The sequence below is a fragment of the Cladophialophora carrionii genome (assembly GCF_000365165.1).
Source record: "Cladophialophora carrionii CBS 160.54 unplaced genomic scaffold supercont1.11, whole genome shotgun sequence".
Taxonomy (NCBI): Eukaryota; Fungi; Ascomycota; class Eurotiomycetes; order Chaetothyriales; family Herpotrichiellaceae; genus Cladophialophora; species Cladophialophora carrionii.
This window is the reverse complement of record NW_008481818.1, coordinates 77,849-98,466: the sequence shown is the minus strand read 5'-3', so window position 1 is coordinate 98,466 and position 20,618 is coordinate 77,849. Positions and strand designations below refer to the sequence as shown.

At 53.3% G+C, this 20,618-nt stretch overlaps 6 protein-coding genes across 6 annotated transcripts; 3 read left to right on the top strand and 3 right to left on the bottom strand.

Annotated features, from left to right (window-relative positions):
• Nucleotides 1–623: 623 nt before the first annotated feature.
• Nucleotides 624–1,434, top strand: G647_09766 (peptidyl-prolyl cis-trans isomerase; the record flags this gene model as incomplete). Its single annotated transcript, XM_008725759.1, has 4 exons — nucleotides 624–720; nucleotides 848–1,017; nucleotides 1,079–1,185; nucleotides 1,245–1,434. 4 exons carry the CDS (start codon nucleotides 624–626, stop codon nucleotides 1,432–1,434), a joined length of 564 nt encoding a protein of 187 aa, XP_008723981.1.
• An 893-nt stretch (nucleotides 1,435–2,327) lies between these two features.
• Nucleotides 2,328–7,375, bottom strand: G647_09765 (uncharacterized protein; the record flags this gene model as incomplete). The annotated part of the gene is made up of 5 exons (XM_008725758.1): nucleotides 2,328–4,145; nucleotides 4,524–5,512; nucleotides 5,561–6,706; nucleotides 6,773–6,971; nucleotides 7,031–7,375. 5 exons carry the CDS (start codon nucleotides 7,373–7,375, stop codon nucleotides 2,328–2,330), a joined length of 4,497 nt encoding a protein of 1,498 aa, XP_008723980.1.
• Nucleotides 7,376–8,007: 632 nt separating this feature from the next.
• Nucleotides 8,008–11,727, bottom strand: G647_09764 (uncharacterized protein; the record flags this gene model as incomplete). Its single annotated transcript, XM_008725757.1, has 1 exon — nucleotides 8,008–11,727. One exon carries the CDS (start codon nucleotides 11,725–11,727, stop codon nucleotides 8,008–8,010), a length of 3,720 nt encoding a protein of 1,239 aa, XP_008723979.1.
• A 933-nt stretch (nucleotides 11,728–12,660) lies between these two features.
• Nucleotides 12,661–14,468, bottom strand: G647_09763 (uncharacterized protein; the record flags this gene model as incomplete). The annotated part of the gene is made up of 5 exons (XM_008725756.1): nucleotides 12,661–13,992; nucleotides 14,042–14,123; nucleotides 14,172–14,251; nucleotides 14,306–14,337; nucleotides 14,387–14,468. The coding sequence occupies 5 exons, from the start codon at nucleotides 14,466–14,468 to the stop codon at nucleotides 12,661–12,663; spliced, it is 1,608 nt and encodes a 535-aa protein (XP_008723978.1).
• A 2,283-nt stretch (nucleotides 14,469–16,751) lies between these two features.
• Nucleotides 16,752–18,619, top strand: G647_09762 (uncharacterized protein; the record flags this gene model as incomplete). Its single annotated transcript, XM_008725755.1, has 5 exons — nucleotides 16,752–16,955; nucleotides 17,005–17,807; nucleotides 17,866–18,057; nucleotides 18,155–18,314; nucleotides 18,344–18,619. The coding sequence occupies 5 exons, from the start codon at nucleotides 16,752–16,754 to the stop codon at nucleotides 18,617–18,619; spliced, it is 1,635 nt and encodes a 544-aa protein (XP_008723977.1).
• A 1,303-nt stretch (nucleotides 18,620–19,922) lies between these two features.
• On the top strand, nucleotides 19,923–20,471 carry G647_09761 (uncharacterized protein; the record flags this gene model as incomplete). The annotated part of the gene is made up of 1 exon (XM_008725754.1): nucleotides 19,923–20,471. One exon carries the CDS (start codon nucleotides 19,923–19,925, stop codon nucleotides 20,469–20,471), a length of 549 nt encoding a protein of 182 aa, XP_008723976.1.
• Nucleotides 20,472–20,618: the final 147 nt, after the last annotated feature.

The window sequence follows — 20,618 nt, the reverse complement described above, 5'->3', positions numbered from 1 at the left end:
TGATCTCTAACTGGACTTGTATTTCCGAGTTTCCCCATTGTACATTACCTGTGTGTATTAGTACTCCGGCATTCCTTTGGCGGACATTGGGTTTTCCGGGTGTGCGGATTGGAAAGTGATCTGGCCATCATTGCAGCTTGTGTCTAGCATCTTTAGACAGCTCCGAAATCAGATTCGAGGTGTCAATCCAGCGACTACATTGGCATTATATCTTGGTTAGGGACAGTTGGTAAGTCTTATCATCTTCACAGCTCTGGGCATCGTCAGACAGGAGATATCTCCAACGTTGATGGCCTGCTGGGTGAAATCACGCTGATGAAATCTTTTCAGCTCCCTTCACGGACACATCACGTGCAGCTCACACCAACGGCCCGCCACTGCACCACCCAAGACCCTTGCCTGCTCCTTCACTGCATCCCACCTTGCAGCCGGTACCAATTCACTTGCAGATCGTCCACCCCTCATTACTCCGTGAAATGTCTGCCCCTCCTGCCTGTGCACTGAGGTCTTTTCTCAGATTTCAATCCACCCCGCCCTCGATCTTTCTCTCAAGTCGTTCTCATCAAAAACTCACCCACCGTCTCTCATTTCCAACCAGACAATTCTCTTCATCGTCCGCAGCCATGGGTATGACTGCTTGGTTTGAGGTCGAGTGGTCCGACGCGGCCCTTGACAAGCAACGAGCTGATGCCGAACGCGCTGGACAAGCTCCACCACCTCGTATGTGACCTCTCCCAACACCGTGGTCTTCCCAAGTAGCCCTTTCGATCCATCTTTTCCTCGTCTTCGGCGTGCCTGTCATCTCCCAGCTTCTGGCTCCGTGGCTAAAGCTTGCTCTCATCTACAGCTCACCGAGGCCGCATCAACTTCAACCTCTACGATGATGTAGTCCCCAAGACTGCCGAAAACTTCCGTGCTCTTTGCACCGGCGAGAAGGGCTTCGGCTACAAGGGCTCGTCTTTCCACCGCATCATCCCTCAATTCATGTTGCAAGGTGGTGACTTCACTCGTGGTAATGTCAGTCAACACTGAACGAAAAAGAGTTGGATCCCTGAGCACACGCTGACAGATCCACTAGGGCACTGGTGGCAAGTCAATCTATGGCGAAAAGTTCGCAGACGAGAACTTCAAGAGAGCTCACACCAAACCTGGTATCCTGTCCATGGCCAACGCCGGCCCCAATACGTGAGTGTTGAAACATGCCAGTTTGCCACCTGCGAGTTATGGATACTGACATTCTTTAGCAATGGCTCCCAATTCTTCATCACCACCGTCGTCACCTCTTGGTTGGATGGCAAGCACGTCGTCTTTGGCGAGGTTGCCGATTCTCAGAGCCTGGACATCGTCAAGAAACTCGAGGCAACCGGCTCTGGCTCCGGCCAAGTCAAGCACAAGGTCAAGCCAACCATCGTTGACTGCGGAGCCTCCAAATAGACGCGAGCGACGATGGCACTTCGCACCAGTGGTCGATCCAATGCAAGAGTGCAAAGTCAACCCATTTAGACTGCTGGCCGGAGGGAGGCAACATGTTTCAGGGAGTACAAATCATGCACACAGTCACAGACATGAACAGATGCATTCACAAGAGCGGAAGCGTGCTTTGCTGGTGCGAGCCACGACCATCAAAAGTCAAGTAGCAAGCAAATGAAAAGTTGATCACCTCCATCTGGGCTCTTCATCCTGTCTTTCTCACGTATGACTGAACTTTGAGTCCCATTTGCATCCGCTTCTTCCCATGTCCACCCGCGAACTGAGCCGTAACTCTCTGCATTGTCTCGTAAACCTCGGATATATTGCTCATATGCGCCAACGCAATCTATTCCTGCAAGTGTCATTTAGATGTTGAACAAAGACTTGGAAACAGTCAGTCCGACAATGCAGGCTTTTCGCCAGACAATGCACACATACATACACGGTTATTTGAGAAGAATAGGCTGCGCATTGAGCCGTTTTCGGGCCCGACTCTCCAAGTCGACAAATGGACAAGGCAACATTTCTACCGACACCATCGTCTCTCGCCGTGTCAGCGATTTTGTAGGTTAGGGAAAGGGGCAAAGACCGGCAGAAGATCCCTTGCTGTGGAAAAGATAAAAGACAAGTCTTCCGGTGAAGGTCGAGCCGAAGGTCGAGCAGATGAAATCTCATCTACATAGTAAGGAATCCACTCTGTTCTACGTTTTTGTTCTTTGGTTGCTTTCCCGCCTTGTGATACTGGGAGGCTCGCTCAGCGCAAGGGAATGCCGTGTGCAATTTTTCCCGCCCTAAGCCCTTGTTCAACATTCACTATTCCCAGGATCTCTTCGTCCGACATCTCGAGCTCATCTGTATCAATCCTCCTTTAACCAGAACCGCTCCCACGCCTGTTTCCACTTGACGGTTTTCAACTCCTCCAACCAGTCCCTGAACTTTATACTTGTTGGCTTCTCACCGGCCTGACCCTGGATAATCATCACGCCATCCTTGATGCCTTTCCACCCCTGGATCGGTGTGATATATCTGTGGTTCGTCCCGCAATATACGCTGCCGACATTGGCCCTACACGCCGTGTCGCCCCCTTGGCGATTGTATCCTTGGCGTTTGCGGTGACAGTCCTCGCACAGAAAGACGTTCCAGCATGTCGTGCAAAAGTACATGGGCCGCCCTTTCCACGCACGCCACTTTTTGGCCGGCACGCATTCTCCACTGCACTCGACCCAAGCGTCGGCGAGGTCGCCTTCATCCGTTGGGAGCGGGTAGTCGTCGTTGTCGTCGTTGTCGTCGTCGTCATCATCATCATCATCATCTTCGCTCTCACTTTCGTCCTGGTCCTCTTCGTGCTCGTCTTCTCCTTCCGACTCGACGCCGTTCGCCTTGTCGGTCTGATCATCCGGATCAGAACTCGGGTCGTCCTTGACGGATGGATCCAGCTTGGAGAACTGAGCTGACAGGAGAATCTGTGCCTCCTTCTCGAGTCCCTCTAGGCTGGAAATGACGGCTGCAAGCTCGTTCAGGTTGTGGAAGTCATTCCATCCCACATTGTCGGTCAAAGCGTCATAGCAGACGTCGAAAGCGTTCTGCATGAGATGTTGAAACTCTGCAGCTGTGGCCATCTTCCGCGACATGCGCGCGATTGTGAGGGAATGGTGCGTCAGCTCGGATTTGAGGGATGCGATTGACCGGGCGAGCGGTTTTTGGGTGAGGCCTTTGATCTCGGTGTACAGCTGGGCTTTGACCGACGGGTCGGAAGTTGTGCGATACTGCTCGTAAATGAGCTCGCTCAGGAGGAGGACGGCGCAGACCAATGTATACGCTGGATCCTCGTTGGTCAGCGCGAACGGACTCCCGCTCGAACTCGTGTCCAGGGTTTCGTGGATCAAGGCTTTGGCTGCCTCGACGTTTAGTCCTACTGCACAGTGTGTGACCGCGAGGTGGTAGCGGATGGGAGCAGCCGCATCTACATTGTCGAGCAGCTTGAGGACCTCGTCGTACGCCTGGTACACGTACTCTTGTTGCCCGGCTCGGGCGGCGGCTCTTCGGAGCTCCTCGTGGTCGTCGTTTCCAGACTGGTCGAGATCCCAAGTCATCCAGGCAAGACGCTCCATGGGCTTCCAGCTCTTCACCAGCTCCACAAGCATGGCGTCGTCCTTCTTCGCCAGACACGCCCTGAACGCGTATTTGAGGTTGAACCCTTGCAACGGCTCCTCGGGATCCGCCAGCCGAGCTTCTTCGTATGATGCGATTGCCTCGTCCTTCTTCCCGACCGCCACTTCGGCTTTCGCGCGAGTGATGAGCCCAGCACGGAGCAGCTTTGGTGGTAGCAAGGGATGGTCGGAGAAAGCCTTGCGTATCGTTTCATAGGCGATTGCTTTTTCCTTCTTGTGGAGGTAGATTGTGGCCAGCAGGTCAAATATCCGGAACCGCAGAACAGGATCTACGCACATTTTCAACGCCCGAATGCCATAGGTCAATGCTGGGGTATGGTGGCCGGAGTTCTCAAGTGACATGGCCACGACAAGGTAGGCGTTGGCGTCCTTTGGGATGTCCTCGTAGCAGTTGAAGACGGCGAGGATCTGCTTGGTGGTATAGTCCGTTTGCTCATCGTAAGCGTCTTCGTCGTCGTCACTGTCCGGTTCGGAGTTGTCTGGGTGGCTGGCATCAACGTTGTCCTTCTTTAAGATATAAGAATCGAGTTAGTCATTCGAGTAACGAACAAACCAGAATACGCGGTCGGCAGCTCCATCGATCAGGGCAGTGTGATGGGGAAGACGTAAGAGTCGGGTAGGGAGAAGCCACTCCAGGGTCAGAGCGATGATCGATCCACTGGTATCGCTTCAGATTCGTGGCGATACTCAGTCTCGGACCCATGGAATCCGAACGACTTGTAGAGCATAACTAGCCGTGGCGAACACTTCCCAGCAGCGATTGAAGAGCGTGTAGCCCTCGGCAAAGACAGTATTGATTATAGTGAAGGGTTGGGATGGCCATCATCGGTGATCACGTCGAGGTAAGTTCACTTTCACGAAATCACGCGCTCACACTGCAACATGAAGAATTTTGGGACGTACCATGTCGATGGCGCTGCGTGCGAACCTGAACGAGCGCAAGGCGGCCTTTGCATCCGCGGCCCGGAACCAGTTCGCAACGTGTCCTCTCGCAAGAGGTTCGAACGCAACGTGAACATCTGCGGAAACACTAGCTGCCCATTGCGAGGTGCTTGGGCTCACTTTGCCAGAGAGCGCGACCGCCATCCTCGCCACATAAGCCATGTCCTTCATCAGCAGACCACTTGCAAAGTCTTGGTTGATCTCCTTGTAGTCCACGCCGAGAGCCTCCAAGGCCATGGCAGCGTGGGTCTCATTGCTCATCAAGTTTCCCACTGCATCCAAGCCTCGGATCCTGTCATGCTCCGTGTCGTCTTTCATCGACGTCCAGCTGAGATGGAGCATCGCGTATCTAGCCGCATACTGACGCAGGGCTGCATGGGCGTTGGGCTTCCGCCCACAGACGATATCGGAGCAGACGATGAATATCTCGCGATGGCCGTCCTTGCCGAGGGTCCTTAGTCCCGTGTTACCGCCACGGAAGAAGCCGGCCATGGAACGTTCCTGAAACTTCAACGGCAAGTTGCCGTCGTTGAAGGGGGCGTCAGACTTGTTCTGGTTTTGGAGGCTTATTTTGACATCTTCGGCTGCCGCACCGGTCATTCGTTCTTCGAGGTCGCCCAGTCGAAGGAATCTTGCCAGCTGTCTGCCCTGGAGTTCCCGCTCCAGGTCGAACGAGGTCTCAGATGTGATTTCCAGGATGGACAGGCATTCGGCTAGGGTCAATGGACGGTACGAATAAGCCATCCAGCACAACAGAATCTTCATGGCGTGCAGTTCATCCTCTGGAGTGTGGTGTTGCAAGTCGGCGACCATGTTGAGGTAGAGCCCGTCCAAGCCTTCGGGCATATGCTCTTCCAGTGCTTTGAGAACAAGAGGTTCTCGGCCGAAGATGTTGAACTGGCGGAGCAAATTTTCCGCGTACAGCATCCCTGGGACTGTCAGTGCAAGTTCTCCTTGTGACACCCGAAATCACTTACCGTCAGCCTTGTCCTCCAGCGTGCTCGAGATCCTCTGCTTCACGTACTTGCTGAACTTGCGAAGCCCGCTGTCGTTGTTCAGATGCTGCCAAATGAGGGCCTTGAGATCAGGCAGCTGCTTCTCCTTGGTCACCTCGAGGAATCGGGCACCAGCCTTGCTCAGGAGGTCTTTTAGCATTTCCCTGCTTGTGCAAACGAACATGACGTTCAAGTCAGCCGTGTCCTTTATCAAAGTCAGGAGATCGGTCAAGTTCTGCTGCTCCATCTGCGGAAGCTCGTCCAAACCGTCCCATACAACACAGAGACGCGCTTTCATGGGTGGGGTGAAGCAGGGCTGCACCAGTTTGCTCCAGACATCTTCCCAATCCCAGCTATCTATTTCAAGGTCATCTCGCTGTAGCTCGGCGCAGATCTTCTCGCAAAGGACGGCGTTCTGTTCGGCAATTTGGATGACGGTCCAATTGACTGCTTTGTACAATTCGTTGAGGTCTTTGGTTGTCTCCCGGAAGTAGAAGTGGGCGACGCAGGTATTCGTCGTGGTGTCCTTCTCAGCGACGCTGGCAAGCTGATCGTAGATGTTCACCGCAAGATGACTCTTGCCCGAGCCGGCCGGCCCTAGCAATGCGATTGTCCGCGGACTTTCTTTGCCTTGCTCCTGGGCGAGCCAGCTCTGCCACAGCGGCTCTTCGAAGATCCAGGTGCACGTATCAGCAATGAAGGATTCATTGATGTTGTGGTATTCGTGAGCCGGGTTGAGCGTCTCCTCGAAGAAGCTGCGGACCTGATTCGACGTGGGTGGCTGCTTGTTTTGACCAGATGCCTTGGTGGCGACCCGCTGTTTGGGTGTGTCCTCTCGTCGTCGCTCTTCGAACATGACCAGAAGCTTCTGGATGTTTTGCAGGTCAGAGCGGACAGAGTCCTGACTCCGCATCACGTCCTCAAGCATGCGCATCTGGTCTTCCATCATCCTGGTCTGCATGTCCTGGTTTTGCTGGAGGTCTGAGTTCATGCGCTGCAACTCTTCGGTGTTGCCGAGGATGGCGTACTCGGTCGCAGACTGGAGGCGAGACAGAGATGTGTCCATCTTCTTTCGGGCACCTCCCAAATCACCATCCTCGCCGCGAACCATGTTCAAGATCCATTTCTCTGCGTGGAGTCGACAAGTCAGACACTAACCACAAATTTGTTCTCTGGGACATCAGGACGGCTGACTGAATCGACCCAGCTCAATGTACTTGGTGGCGAAGCCGCACATCTCCAGCACCGAAGTGAACACATCCATCAGGCAGTTACGGTAGGCGGGATACCTTGGTAACCGTGATTCCAGGATCGTGATCCGTTGGAGAAATGCATTCATGTCTTCGAAGAATGCCGTGACCACATCGTAATCTGCAGAGACTTGCTTGCACGCCTATCGCCAAGGTTAGAAAGAAATCTCGGTCGCTGAGATGGAACGTGTCAAGCACAAACACTGAGCATGTATGTAAGAGCTGTTCCTATGGCCGCTGCCGGCGGGAAGGCAGGAGTGGCAGCGGCAATCAACTGTTGAGCCCCTTGCTGGATGTAACCCAGATTTGCCATGAACAGACTGCGGAGCTTGTCGACCTTCTTCTGGTTGTGGCGGAACTGGTGGAAGTTTTCCATCTCGTGGGTGCCGAATTCCACCATGGCGTCGACGCTGGTGAACTTGGGCTGCAGACCCTCGCCAACAATGCCCTTGTACTTCCGGAGAGCGTCGTTCCACAAATCGGCGACATCTCTGCTGTCGTTTGCCAGCTCCTTCTTGATCGTCTGCACGTCCTTCTCAGCGACCATGATGACGAGCGGGAAGCTAGAGCTGGAGAGGGTTTCGACCGTCGGTGGACGGCCCGGCACGATACTGCCTATATACTCACGGAAGTGGTCGAGTCGGTCGGTGGTTACTAAGGGGTTTGGAGGGGGAATACCTGCCCAAAGCAGCTGCAGAAATGATCATACGCGCTGGGGGCCGTAGCCATGGCTGCCCAATAGATGAGACAGACCGTTGTCCCAGTTCGACATCCAGCCAGGCAGACTGGGATCCCTAACAGAGGAATAACTGCTGCATAGGGAATGACTAACGCAGAGCCGACCAGAGAGACTCATTGGAGGTTCCTTCGGCTTCGTACACCCATGGCCTATGGCAGGATGCTCCGTTCGCATTTCAAAAGAGCAGAAAACGTACCCACTTGACGAGCTACTGGGCGGGAAGGTATCGAGTCATCTAGCTCCGTAATGTATACTGTAGTCGTCGACTTCATCTCAGTCGATGATCGTTACTATCACTTTTCTCTTGGTTGTCTCACGCTCAGCGTCCGCCAATCACAAATTGCAATCGTGACCCCATGGCTTTAGGATTCCTTGTCTCTGTCAATTGTCCTCGAACGCGGACCTTCTTCTCGAGAAGAAGCATCCTCGTGGCTCTCCACCTAGAAGATATCATCGCAGACATTCCAATCTTTCTCAGCCCTCTTCTTCCAATACAGTCCGTTGGTTTCCCAATAACTTTCTCCCGTGATGGGCTCGACTTTCTTCTCGAACCACTTGGGCTTCCACTCTTCGCCAGCTGCTTCTCGTTTCCTACGCGCAGCCCGCTGCTTCTCTTCCACGCGATTCTTCTCTGTCGCGGCAAAATCATACGCACCATCCTCCATCGCGCGCTGGTCGGGCCGAAGACGGGTGTCGGTTGGGGGAAGGTGAGGGCGCAGTGTGTCGTTGACGTCATTCAATGTCACAACGAAGGGGGTCAAGTTGAATGGGATGCCCTGCGGACGTTGATGTGCCTCCCAAACCAAGAAGGCCTGTTGTTTATCCTGGCTTCCCTTTCCAGAGCTATGCACTCTGCCTTCCCCAACGGCTTCATCCTCGAATCCCTCTGTAACACGGGCGTAAATCTTGTCGTTCCACCGGCCGCCAATGCTCCATTTCGTGACCCCATCTACGCCCATCACTTTTCCAAACACTTGGTAGGCCGAACTAGCCTTCCAACCTCGCTGTTTGAACTCGAGCACGCAGACTTCGCCGCTAGTCCAATTCTTGATCTCCATCGTGCCATAGTTGTCGACGGTAGGGTTGCCAGTGATAATGCCGACCACAGAACTCGTGACTTTCTTCCAGGTATACAGTTCCGGAGGACCGCCATTAGATGGGCGTAATCGTAAGAACCAAGTACCCAGAGGGTTTATATCAAACGACCTGCCGTAGAATTTGGATTTGACGGCTGATTCGCCCCAATAGTCCCAGCGCGCAGACTCGGCATAGGCTGCACCGATCGGAGGATGATGGCTCACTTGTTCGATGAAGAATCGATATCCTTTGTCTGGACGGACATATTCGTATGTCTCACCTAACAGAGGATTGAAAGGTTTCGCGACACGACCGATTGTACTGGCATATTCCGACGCAGCGAATGCAGCGACGTAGACCAAGCGCTCGGTGGCATCGGGGCGATCTGCTGCAATGTCGAGGAGATCTGCATATTCCATGTCTTCCGCGACGCGTTGTAAGAGCGAGGTCGGCTCGTTGAAGGACACCGGCAGAGTCATCTTGGTCATGTCTTTGCCTATCATAGACTTGAGAATGCCCCAAAGGGAAATCTTGGGCCTATTATCGGCGTCCATCTTCAGCCTCTTCCGGATGCCCTGTTCGTACCCTGCATATGATGGCTCTATTTCCATTTGCTTCAATGCCCGTTCATCCCCAAACGGCTCTTTTTCCTGTTCTTCACTTGTCGGTATCTGCACGGGTGGAGGGCTGAGAAGTGGCGGCTCGACAACCTCGACCTTGCCTTCGTCGATGGCGTCGAAAAACTCTTCATCGTCTCCGGACTCTGAATCCGAGAGATTTGTGTACTGTGCAATGATGGATTTTCTCCTATTGCCATCCCTAGTGACGGACTTCCGCCGTGATCTTGCTTGAATATTGGCTTCTGGTCGAAGATGCACTTGGTCATCGACTGCTTCTGCGAACTGGATACGCTCTGGCGACTCTGGCTGAAGCATAGAGGCCGGACGACTGGCTGGTACTGATTGGCCCTCGAGGGCTTCCTTTAAGGCACGTTTCGTCCGCTTACGCTTGTCCTCTGATTCAGCGATCGATTTCTTGAGGTCCTCGTGTTCGTAAGCGATCTTTGCCATACTTTCCTCCCACATTCGCCGAGCATCTGCGTCTCTATCGAGACGATATTGCCAATATGCGTCCCTGTCACGGGAAATCTTCAACAGATCTGCCACCAGGCCGTTCAAGCTGTTCACTGCTGTTTGATAGGTTTGGAGCGCCTGAGTTACATCTGGGTCCGACAAAGGCGTGGCAGGATCAGAGGACTGGCGAGCGGTCAAAGCATCGGAGACCCGGGCGATGAGGTCAAGCTGTAGCTTGGCGGATTGCGCAGTGATGTTGAAGGCATCTTTACTTCCCGGGTGGTGGACTTCGCGACTGCTAGCGTCGTCGCCATCCGCGTCTTCTTCACCAGGAATATCCGTTACAGCACTAGTAGGAACTCTCTGAAGCTCGTCGCCATGAAGGCTCGCGTCATATGAGTCGTAGGCTGATCCGCCATCGGCTTCGGAGCGAAAGCTGATCTTGGAAGACGTGCCTCCCACTCCGAGTGATTGAGTAGATTGCTTTGGTTTGCTGCTCGTTGCGCTGAGTTGATCTAGCTCGCCCCTAGCATGGCGAAGGCTCTCGGGGTCAAGTGTACGCCGTTTCTCCTCTTCCTTTGCCTCGTCTTTGGTGAACTGAATGGCATTATTGAGTGCCCAAAACCAGCGCTTGGCTTCCACGACATGATTGGCCTTCAAATGGTACTTGACCGACGACTTTCCATGGATCTCAAACCTGGTCTTGTCCTGAGGATCCATGTGAAGCTTCGCGATGCGCATGTTGATGGCACCGCGACAGGCCGAACCCGCGTCATCCTGGTGCTTGTAGTAGCTGAGGACGCCTTCTTCGAGAACGAACCAACGCAACTTGTACCCGCTCGTATAGTTGGTCCACTTTTTGAGATAACCTTTCATTTCTCTCGCGTCTTTACTTGTGTCACCGGGACCTGCCCCTACCCTGGACTGAGAAGGGTTGTTTCCGAGAATGGCCTTCTCCTGGATACCACGCTGTGCTGCTGCAGCCGCCGGGGACTTTTTCAAGATGGCTTTCGTTCGGTCATCTTGTGTCACATGTTGTGGAAGTCTTCCTTTGCGATCCCTGCGGAAGGGGTCTGCGCCATGCAGCAGTAAAAGCTGTGCCAGCTGGATATCTTTTTTGCGTGCAGCCTCGTGGAGAAGTGTTCCTCCACTCTGAACAGTAGCCGGCTCTGTAGGTAGCTCGAGCGCATTAACATCGAGAGTCGCTTCAACTCGGGGTTCGACAAGGATGGCTTCGAACTTTTTGTAGTCGTTGTGCGCCAAAGCGGCGTGTATCTCCTTAGTCTTCTCATCAAGGAATATCGAACGGGCCAGCTGCAGCTGTTGGAAGATTTCTGGTGTTCGAGCTAGATCAATAGGTAGCTTTCCCTGTCTGTTGGAGATGGCATCGTTGACATCAGGCACCTCAAGCAGGTCTCGTACAATAGGCGTTCGACCAAGCTGTGCAGCGAGATGCAGAGCTGTGTTTCCTTCTTTGTCCTGCGCATTCACATCAAGGCCCTTCCCTTCTCTCAGCACCTGTTCCACCACTGACGGTTCGGCGCATTGTATAGCCAGGTGGAGGATCGTGGTGCCGGGGATGGGGAAAGGGTTTGTAGATGAGGGTATGGATTCTTTAATTGCCTTCGCGATGGCCGTAGTGTCCTTCCCACGAAGCACCTCAAATACACGAAAGGTGCGAACGGAATCTTCTATCGACGTGGACTGGTCGGCGGAAATGCCCGAGGGGACTGCCTGTACTTGATGCGATGTGTCTGATTCCCGTGAATATTCACTCGAGTCCATGACCAATTGTGAAGTTCTGGTGACAGTGGGCGACAATGGACTCAATCTAGGACCATCGACCGGAGTCAAGGGTGAGTTGGCGGAGAAAGGCCCCGTAGCGGAGGTGGTTGTAGTGACCGGCGACTGATCAGTGTCTGAACCGCTCTCTTTTGGGAGGTTGTCGCTACGGAGGAGGTTGAGCACTCTGGCGCTTTTGGAGCGCTTGTGAGGAGGTCTTTCGGTCATGTTAGCATTGATGAAGGAGAGTACGGGATAGATGACAAGCGGAAGAGCAAGGTAACAGGATGATGGAGAGACGAACGTGCAGCCACTTACATTACCAAATGGGTGGGCGAAGGCGAACTGCTTGACTGCTTTCTGTGACTCTGGGGGGACGATAGCATCTTCACCCCACCATTCATCCCTGGCGATGATTGGTGATCAGAAGCCGCCAGTAATCGATTGCAACAGGGACGATCAACCAAGCTGTCCCGCCAATGCACAATGACGAAGGGACAACGGTCTGGAGAACTCAAGCTCCAAAAAAACTTAGAACGACATTGGCCCAAATGGGCAAACCGGGTGATCGTCTGAATGGGACGCGTATCTGAGGCACTTATGTGGGTTTGAAATAGGTGGGCCCAGGAGAGAATGTTTTAAGAATATCAGGAGATAGTGATGAGGAAACGAAACGATGATATAGCTAACAGATTGAAGCAGTATGCTCGTCATACACATTACTGGGGCAAGAGTGCAGGTGTCCCCCTGGAGGTTGCCTCTTACACAAATGTCAAGGTCATCTTCTGCGCTTTTGAACGGCGGCAGGACCAGCGCAAACATTGCAGATGATGAGGCTTGTGAGGAGAACAATTTCCTTGTGTTGCAAAGTGCACGACTAATGTTCGCCTGGAACCCGGCAATCTTACTTGCTGTCGGGCTCAGCTCGCATTGCCTGCCTCTAGATCTCACGAACCTTGCAAATAGATGGCGTCCTATTCGAGGCCGTCATGGAGACATGTCTCGGGCCGCTCCCCCTGTCGCGAGAGTGAGATAGCGGAACAGCCCTTGAACACTCTTGACAATCTAAGCAACAGAGTGCTATGAGGGACCAGGGTATTTTTTTGCGTCCTCAGCGCAAGTGACATCGACTTCGTTGAAATGAGCACCAATAACACCTATTCATCCAAGCAAGTCATCCAAACCATTTCCCAGTGGCTTCCCCTGACTCGATGCAGGTGTCGGTGTCGGTGCTGTTGCTCCGGGTCGCGCAGTCGAGCTCGCCGCTGAGGCGGCTCCCCAAATACCTGCCTGACTCTTCGCTTTGGCCATGCTCGCGAGATCTGGTCCCTTCTGCGAAGCAGCCGTACTCTTGACCCCGGCCTTGTTGCTGGCAGTACTCCATAGGCTACCAAAAGCATCGACGGAAGTGCTCGAAGCCGGTTTCGAGGCTGGTTTACCCAATGATGCCATTGAGGTAGAAGACGTATAAGAAGGTGTAGCGCCACCACTCATGGGAGTAGAAGCAGTAGACGAGAAGGTGCTTTGAGGACCGGACGATGCAGGTACGGAGGTGAAATAGTTCGGTCCGGTCGGCCTGTAGGCGGTAGGCTGAACCGGCTGGGAAGGCTTCTGCACAGGTGGCGGAGAAAAGGTCGATGTCGATGGCGATATTATTGAGGAAGAAGCCGATGGAGCAGGAGACGCGGTCGTGAAGATGTTGTTGAGACCTGCCGCTTGGCCAGGGGCCACAGGTTTCGGAGCAGCAAACTGTGTTGCCGATGTCGTAGTGGAAGTGGTTGGTGGCGGCACTAGACTTGCAAGGGGATTTGGTGCCGGCTGTGCTGCGGGACTCGTCGCAGACTGGAAGTCATCAAAGTCGTCGTCGTCGTTGTTCGCAGCACTACCTAGCTTTGCTAGCCCACTGGACGGAGCGGCGGGGGTGGTTGAAGGTTCGTCAATCAGATCAAAAAGATCTTGCTCCGGCTCTTTTGGTTTGGGTGGTTCCCGCTTCGCTGTTGCAGACGGTGCTGGCCGTGTGGTCGTAGTTGCTCTGGTTGGTCTTGTGGGTTCGGCATCATCACCCTCATCATACTCCTCAAATTGGTCACCGCGCCGCTGTGTGCCTGAATAATCGGTTTCTCTGCCGCCAAACCCACCGCCGTCCCCATAGACTTCGCCCTGATAACCCCCGAAACCACCAGTCTCGCTGCCAAAGCCACCATACCGGCTACCGCTGGAGAAACCACCACTCATGCCCATACCCCCCTCCACACCGCCGTATTTGTTTTTGTTGGTGCGCGCCTTCTTCCTTTCTGCACGAATAGTATCAACATCGCTTAATAGCTTGACCAATTCAGCAGATCTGTTTCGCACGTTCACTCCCTGATCCTTGCCGTTCTGATCGATGTAGTGGAATTGTCGAAGCATCCGAAGGAGGGAGAGGTGTGATCGCGCATCGTCGATAACTCGCTCTGAGCCATTCTTGCAGAGGAATTCGAGCAGTTGCAGGGCCTGTTCCGGATGAGCTGAGGCAATCCTGCGCATGACAGGATAGTCGCACCTTGTAAATCTGTCTCCACTCCTCCGCGGTTTTGTCTGTAAATCGTTTGTAGATCATGGGCATAATCTCGTTGAGTTGTTGGCTGGCACAGTCAGACAGGCAATGTGCTGGCAGGAACGGGGAACCCGACTAGTTATGTGTGCCTTGAGCAATCTCCTGCATGAGTGTTGCCGACGCTCCCCATGGATCGCCGTTTGTGGCTTCTCGCACCTGTTCGGAGAGTGAGGACATGGCGGATTGAAGTATCTAGGGCGATGGACGTACCTTGGCCTCCATCTCGGTCAGATTCATCACGACTTTATATACATGTCAGCGTCACGTTCACCGCCTGATGAACAGACATACCATTCTGGACCTTTCGGACCCCGGCCTTGATGTCGTACAGGGTCAGGTTGCTGACCTGGCTTTTCAGGCTTTCAAAATCCATCTTGATGGCAACGTCGTGAGCTAAGTCGGTGCGGAATCAGAAGGCAAGATCAGGGACGAGGTATCGAGGAAGCCGCTGTCACAACAGTGTGACCGTGAAGTCCACCGCGAATAGAGGGATAATTTCTACAGAGTACGGAGTACGTCGAGATCGTTTCTCCTGCGCCGAGTTGCAGGTCAAAGATGGCTTGACCAATCAGATTCGGCTTCAATTCAGGTCAAAACGCTTACCTTAGCCACTTCCACTTCCACTATGTGTATATCTCCTACTTTGACAGAATCGAAGGGCTCCTCAGAGCCCGCCGAAGTAACAAGGAATGCAGATACACAGGCGCGTCCTTGTCCATGAGCGACACGTTCTCACTCCCTGACAACATGAGGTTCGCTCATTCCGCGCCTTCTCTTGAAAGGGACAATCCCGGTGTTTGCCTACGACGCTGAAGTTGTCTATTTACTCTCATACGGTGGCATTGACTTCTTTGAGGCTGTGTGTGAGTCATGTCACTGTAAGCCCTTGACTGTTACTTGATCTCTGCAGCGCACCGAGACCGTAATGACAGAGACTGCTCTGACGCTTGGGAGGAAGGGCCGTAGCCGGCTGTAACAGCTGACCCCAAGCAATACGACAGATATTGATACTCTCACGGCCTACGCAAGCTCGCATCAATCTTTCTGAATCTCTCAGACCTTCCGGGTCTCGCACGCTGACGGACCATTTTGAGGTTTGAGGACAAGCCCTGCTCTCACACCTAGCGCAATTCGTGGTGGCATATCGATGGGCAAAGCAGCAAGAACCCCCGAACATCTGGAACAATCACCTTGAATTCATGGACCCTCTAGATGTTGTGTACCTTGGAGCAGGGAACAGGTTTGAATGTGCTCGCCAGGCCCAACTGATCATTGCCCTTACACGATGAGGTCAAATTCTCACGGCTGCATGAGTTCGCCGATGGACCCCCAGGTTGCTCGATCTCGCGAGATACACAGACACTCTATCACTTTTGAGAGGTAAGACAGGTCGGCTGGGCAGGACCACACTGCTTACCACGAGCCTTGCCGATGCGGCGTCGCATGGGTTGACTACTGGCTCCTCGGCACTTTCCTGAGGTCTGGTAAGCACTCAGAGATCGTGGCCAGTCAGTGAGCGGAGTTGCACAAGGCAGCTGGGGCCGATTCTGGCAGTCTGCTGCTCCTCTTCTCGATGGAGCATAGCCCAGCAATCACACATGCCACGGCAAAAGCAGTGGCACGAGACGCCTTGGCAGGATGATCTTCTCTTCTACCCACGAAAACATAGAGCCTTGGAGCACTATGCAAACAACAGCACCATTCGCCACGTGGGCGTCGCTTGTACTACTGCAAAGTCCAAGTGCATGGGTACAGCGAGAGATCATTCGGAAACGCCTTTAGCGACTCGCAGCATCGCAATCAAACGTCCTGCCACCTCCATGATTGGCCGTGGAAGAATGCAATGAGCTCGGGTGGACTAGCATCGTCGACGCTGTCGACAGCTGATAACAGGTCTGCTCCCATCAGCTTCAGGCTAAATTGAGGCTTTGATATTTCCGTTGGATTCCCCGATTCCTGCACGGCTCACAGCACTAGCCTTATTATATGTCAATAGCCGCCAGGTTTGCCTGCCGGGAGATGACCTCCCATATCGCAGTGGGGGTGGATTTTGCGGAGGTTGACTTTCTGGTGGGCATTTTCCCCAGATCCCCAGTTTGGAGAAGCATATGCTTCTCTCTATCCAAGCCCTTGACACCGTCAAAAGTACCGACCATTAACGGCTGCAGGCGGCGGGTGCCAATGCCGCATCTTCTTATGGAAGCTACCTTGTCTTAGATGCAATTATTTACCCAGCGTCAGTCACTTGCTCTTTACCCAGACTTTGCCGGACTCCACTAGCTGCCAACGCCATGGGTTCGCTTGTTTTTCCATCGGGCCATCTCCGTGCATCTCCGTGCGGAAGCCATCTGGACTGCCTGGCCGTCTTCACACGCAAAGGCTACGAGCATCTGAGCATGACCTCAAACCCTTACAGGCATGCCTGACAAGTTCTTTAGGCTAAATATTGCTCACAAGCGTATGCAACTACGCGGAGGAAATACTCCCATGGGGTGGCGGACACACTCCGGACACGGTAATTGAAAATGCGGAGAGATGGTCTGTTGAAGGGCTCGGAGGTTCCAAGTGTACAAAAGAAGGCGTTCTTCCACAGAGCACAGATCCTGCCTTCACGCCAAAGTAGTTTTGCGATCAACAGATCCCCAAGAGAAGCAGAATGGCACAGCAGGAGAACCAGATTCACATAGGGACGAAGCGAGGAGACACCACCATCAACGTCCAAAAGCTGCTAGACAGGCCATGGTACAAGTACAAACACCTGAGGAGATTATATGGATGGCTCTGTGTGGTTCTAATCGTGCAAGCCACGAATGGCCTTGACGGCTCGATCATGAATGGCATGCAAACCTTGACATATTGGGTGAGTTCTCCCAGAAAACTTGAGCTCTGTGATATTGACGACCGACAAGCAATCCTACTTTCATCATCCGACAGGTGCTCAACTCGGCATCTTCAATGGCACACAGGGGCTCGGCGGCGTCATATCACAGTTCTTCTTGTGGTGGCTTGTCGAGAAGGTCGGCCGCAGGCTGATCATCATCGCGGGCGCGGTCATCATCATCATCGGCGTCTTCCTGCAGTCCTTCGCCCAGGGAATAGCCATGTTTGCAGTTTCTCGTTGCATTATTGGCCTGGGACTGAGCTTCGAATATACGGCTGCTCCAATGCTTGTCTCCGAGCTGGCACACCCTACTCATCGAGCCCAGCTATCAACGCTCCTCAACACTTTGTACTACTTCGGCGCCACCCTTGCAGCGTGGATCACTCTCGGAACGCTCTCGATCAAAAGCGACTGGAGTTGGCGTAGCGTGTCGCTGATCCAGATGTTCCCATCTCTGATCTCAGTTTCGCTCACGTGGTTTGTCCCAGAATCACCCAGATGGCTCTGCTCCAAAGGTCGAAATGAAGAAGCGTTCAAGACGCTGGTCGACTGGCACTGCGGCGGCAACGAAGCCGACCCCCTTGCGACCTTCGAATACAACGAGATCGTTCAGACCCTCGCCTACGAGAAGGAGCACGGCAGCAGGAGTTGGCTCGACCTTGTCCGTACCCCTGGTAATCGTCATCGCACATGGATTGTGGTTTCGTGCTCCATTCTCAGTCAAGCTACTGGTCAGACCATCATCGGATACTATCTGGTGTTGATTTTGAGCGGTATTGGCATCACCAATCCACGACACCAATCGATCATCAATGGTTGCCTTACGATGTGGTAAGTGGCAGCCCGAACGTCTCAATCGTTTCGTACGGGTGATCGCTGACAGTAACAGGAACATGGGATGGGCGTTTTGGGGGGCCTACGTGATCGACAAGTTTGGTCGTCGGCCGATGCTCTTAACATCTCTCAGCGGCATGCTCTTCTGCGGTTTCCTGCCATGGACAATCTGCAGTGCGTTGTACGTTTCTGATGGTGTCAAGAACGCCGGCCCCGCCGTGATTGCGTTCATCTTCATCTTCAACGCGTGAGTCATCCTTACCTCTGCCAGACCGTTTCCATTGTGGAATGGGTTATCAGGATGATGCTATCAACAGTGGCCACGAGCTAACCAAATGCCCCAGATTTTACGCCACAACATGGAACGGAATTCTGACGGGATATACGGTCGAAGTCATGAGCTACGACATCCGCCCGAAACTGATCTGCACGCAGAACTTGCTCGTGCAAGCGACCATCACGGGATTCAACTACCTGGCAAGTCTCTTCCCTTGTCGACGAATGGTCTCCCATGCTAACATATATCTCGCCAGAACCCCGTCGCGCTCAAGAATATCGGCTGGAAATACTACCTGATCATCAACATTATCATCATCATCGCCATCGTGGTCGTCTACTTCACGTATCCGGAAACCAGCAAAATCACACTCGAGGAAGTGTCGGTCATCTTTGACGGCAAGCATGCTGTCAAGAACGATATCCTGCAAAAGATGGAGACCAATATTGGCGAGGAGGATGCTGCGGGCGCCGAGGACAGAAAGGGGGCAGTGGAGATCATTGAAAGAGAGCACGTTGAGGAAGTCAAGTAGCCTGTGTGCTGGAGTGGAAGCTCGTTGGGCTACTCAGATAGGCTATCACAGGGCGATTGAGGCCTAGAAAAGCCTACGAACTCACTAATACCCTCCATCAACGGGAGAAGTATTTGGCACGGGTCATTTTCCTCGATAGCCTGCACTATCCCGGGAGATGCCCACTGGTACCAATAATGCTATCAACAGTGGCCACGAGCTAACCAATGCCCCAGGTTTTACGCATTGGTGTTGTGTTCCAAGAACCACACGTTCCTGTTCGGGAACACCCCTGGCGTACCGCTGGTCGTTCCCCGTATGGTGTAGGCATGTGGCGAGTATAATAGCCTGATTCCCTAAACAAACTTTGCCAAATATGCCGTAGACTCAAGGATCCGGGAAATGGCCGGATGCAAGAAGAAGCTGAGAGAGAAGATGCCTGCCAACTGCACACCACGAGCACAGCAAACCAAGAATGTGCTCGCATATGTCTTTGATTGGACTTCAAGGAGGAGAAAGGGACTGGGTGATGGACTTCCACCAATAGCGGTGAACAAACACTTGCTGGACAGTAGAGCTCACATGTAGCCTGCGTTTTGCTATCTGGACATGCGAGCTGGAATTAGAGACCTGAGTTTCGTATGATTGATTGGTTGTGCGCTGAGAGCTTCCGCAAGCATCGCAAACAGTGTGAAGGACAAAGGTAACAGCACCTGTGCAAGGGGATGTGGTGTACAAACCTCAGATCCGCGAACAGATATAACATCGTGCACAATACCATTCAGGCTTCTCGTCTTCAACGACCAGGCTGCTCTTTTTCCCAGAAGACTGTCGTAACGCACACCCTGTGCCCGTACCAATTCCAGCACGTTACAATCCGATACTTCCAACAGACCAACCTTCATGCCCCCAGCTCAGTGAAGACACGACTATCTCCACGACAAACAGAGCTGATGAACAACAACTGGATGACAAGGCTGTCTGACGAGCATGTCACTTCCGTTGCTCGACACAAGCCCACAGGCTGTGAAGACAAGGTCCCATCCCGAGTATACGCGCTGCCTCCTGACAGAGGGCTTTGGGTCCAGTGACATCAGCTCCAGATGACCAGAATGCGTGAAGGACTGCAAAGTCCAGCAGCAACTGCCTTCCGGATCTGCTGAAGATCTCAAAGTAGATGAGTATGAATCCATCTACAACGGGGTAGATGACAACTCGAAACACTCCGGTTCTGTATCTCAGCTGACCATACATCAAGCGCGACCTCTGGTGGACCGCGAGTCCTTGTGAACTGCTTTCCCATCTTTCTCTGGCTGCAAACAATATGTCTTCGAACCCAGCGAAGTATGCTCAGCTCCGTCGCGACGCTGAGATTGGGGCACGCCAGGAATTGCAACAGCTCATCCCCCAGCGATACATCGACGATGTGCCCGAGTGCGAGCCCAGAGACAACCCGATGACCAAGGTTGTGAAGGCGAGCGTTGCATATATCAAAGACATCGTAGGCGGTAGTAGTGCTAGTACGAACTCCAACAACCAGCCGTCTAGTGTCTTCACTCCAAGCAGGACTGAGGTACATGAATCCCTCCTTGACAGAATCGAGATTTTTCAGACTGACTCTCAACTCGAGACGTATACGCAGGCATCCCGGTTCTCGCCTATCGTGCCCACCACACCGTCAAGGCTCAAGAACAACGAGGAGTATCAGCGTCTGAAGCAGGCGATGGAGAGGGTCAAGCAACATATCCAGGGTCGAGGACATGATGGCGAAGAGCTGTCGGACGAAGTGAAGCGAATGATGGATGAGGCGACCGATACCCTAGTCGACATCATCGACAATTGGGAAGGTAGGGGGCAACAGCCGCAGGGGTAGACACTGCAGTAAAGGTGGTATCGCAGTATTTGGACTTTGTCGTCATGTTGCCGCCAGTGTATCGAGGATACAGCGCTCATATATCACATTTCTGAGGCCTGAGCGGAAATAGCCTTTGAAGGTACCTGCATGTAACCACTTCGACTT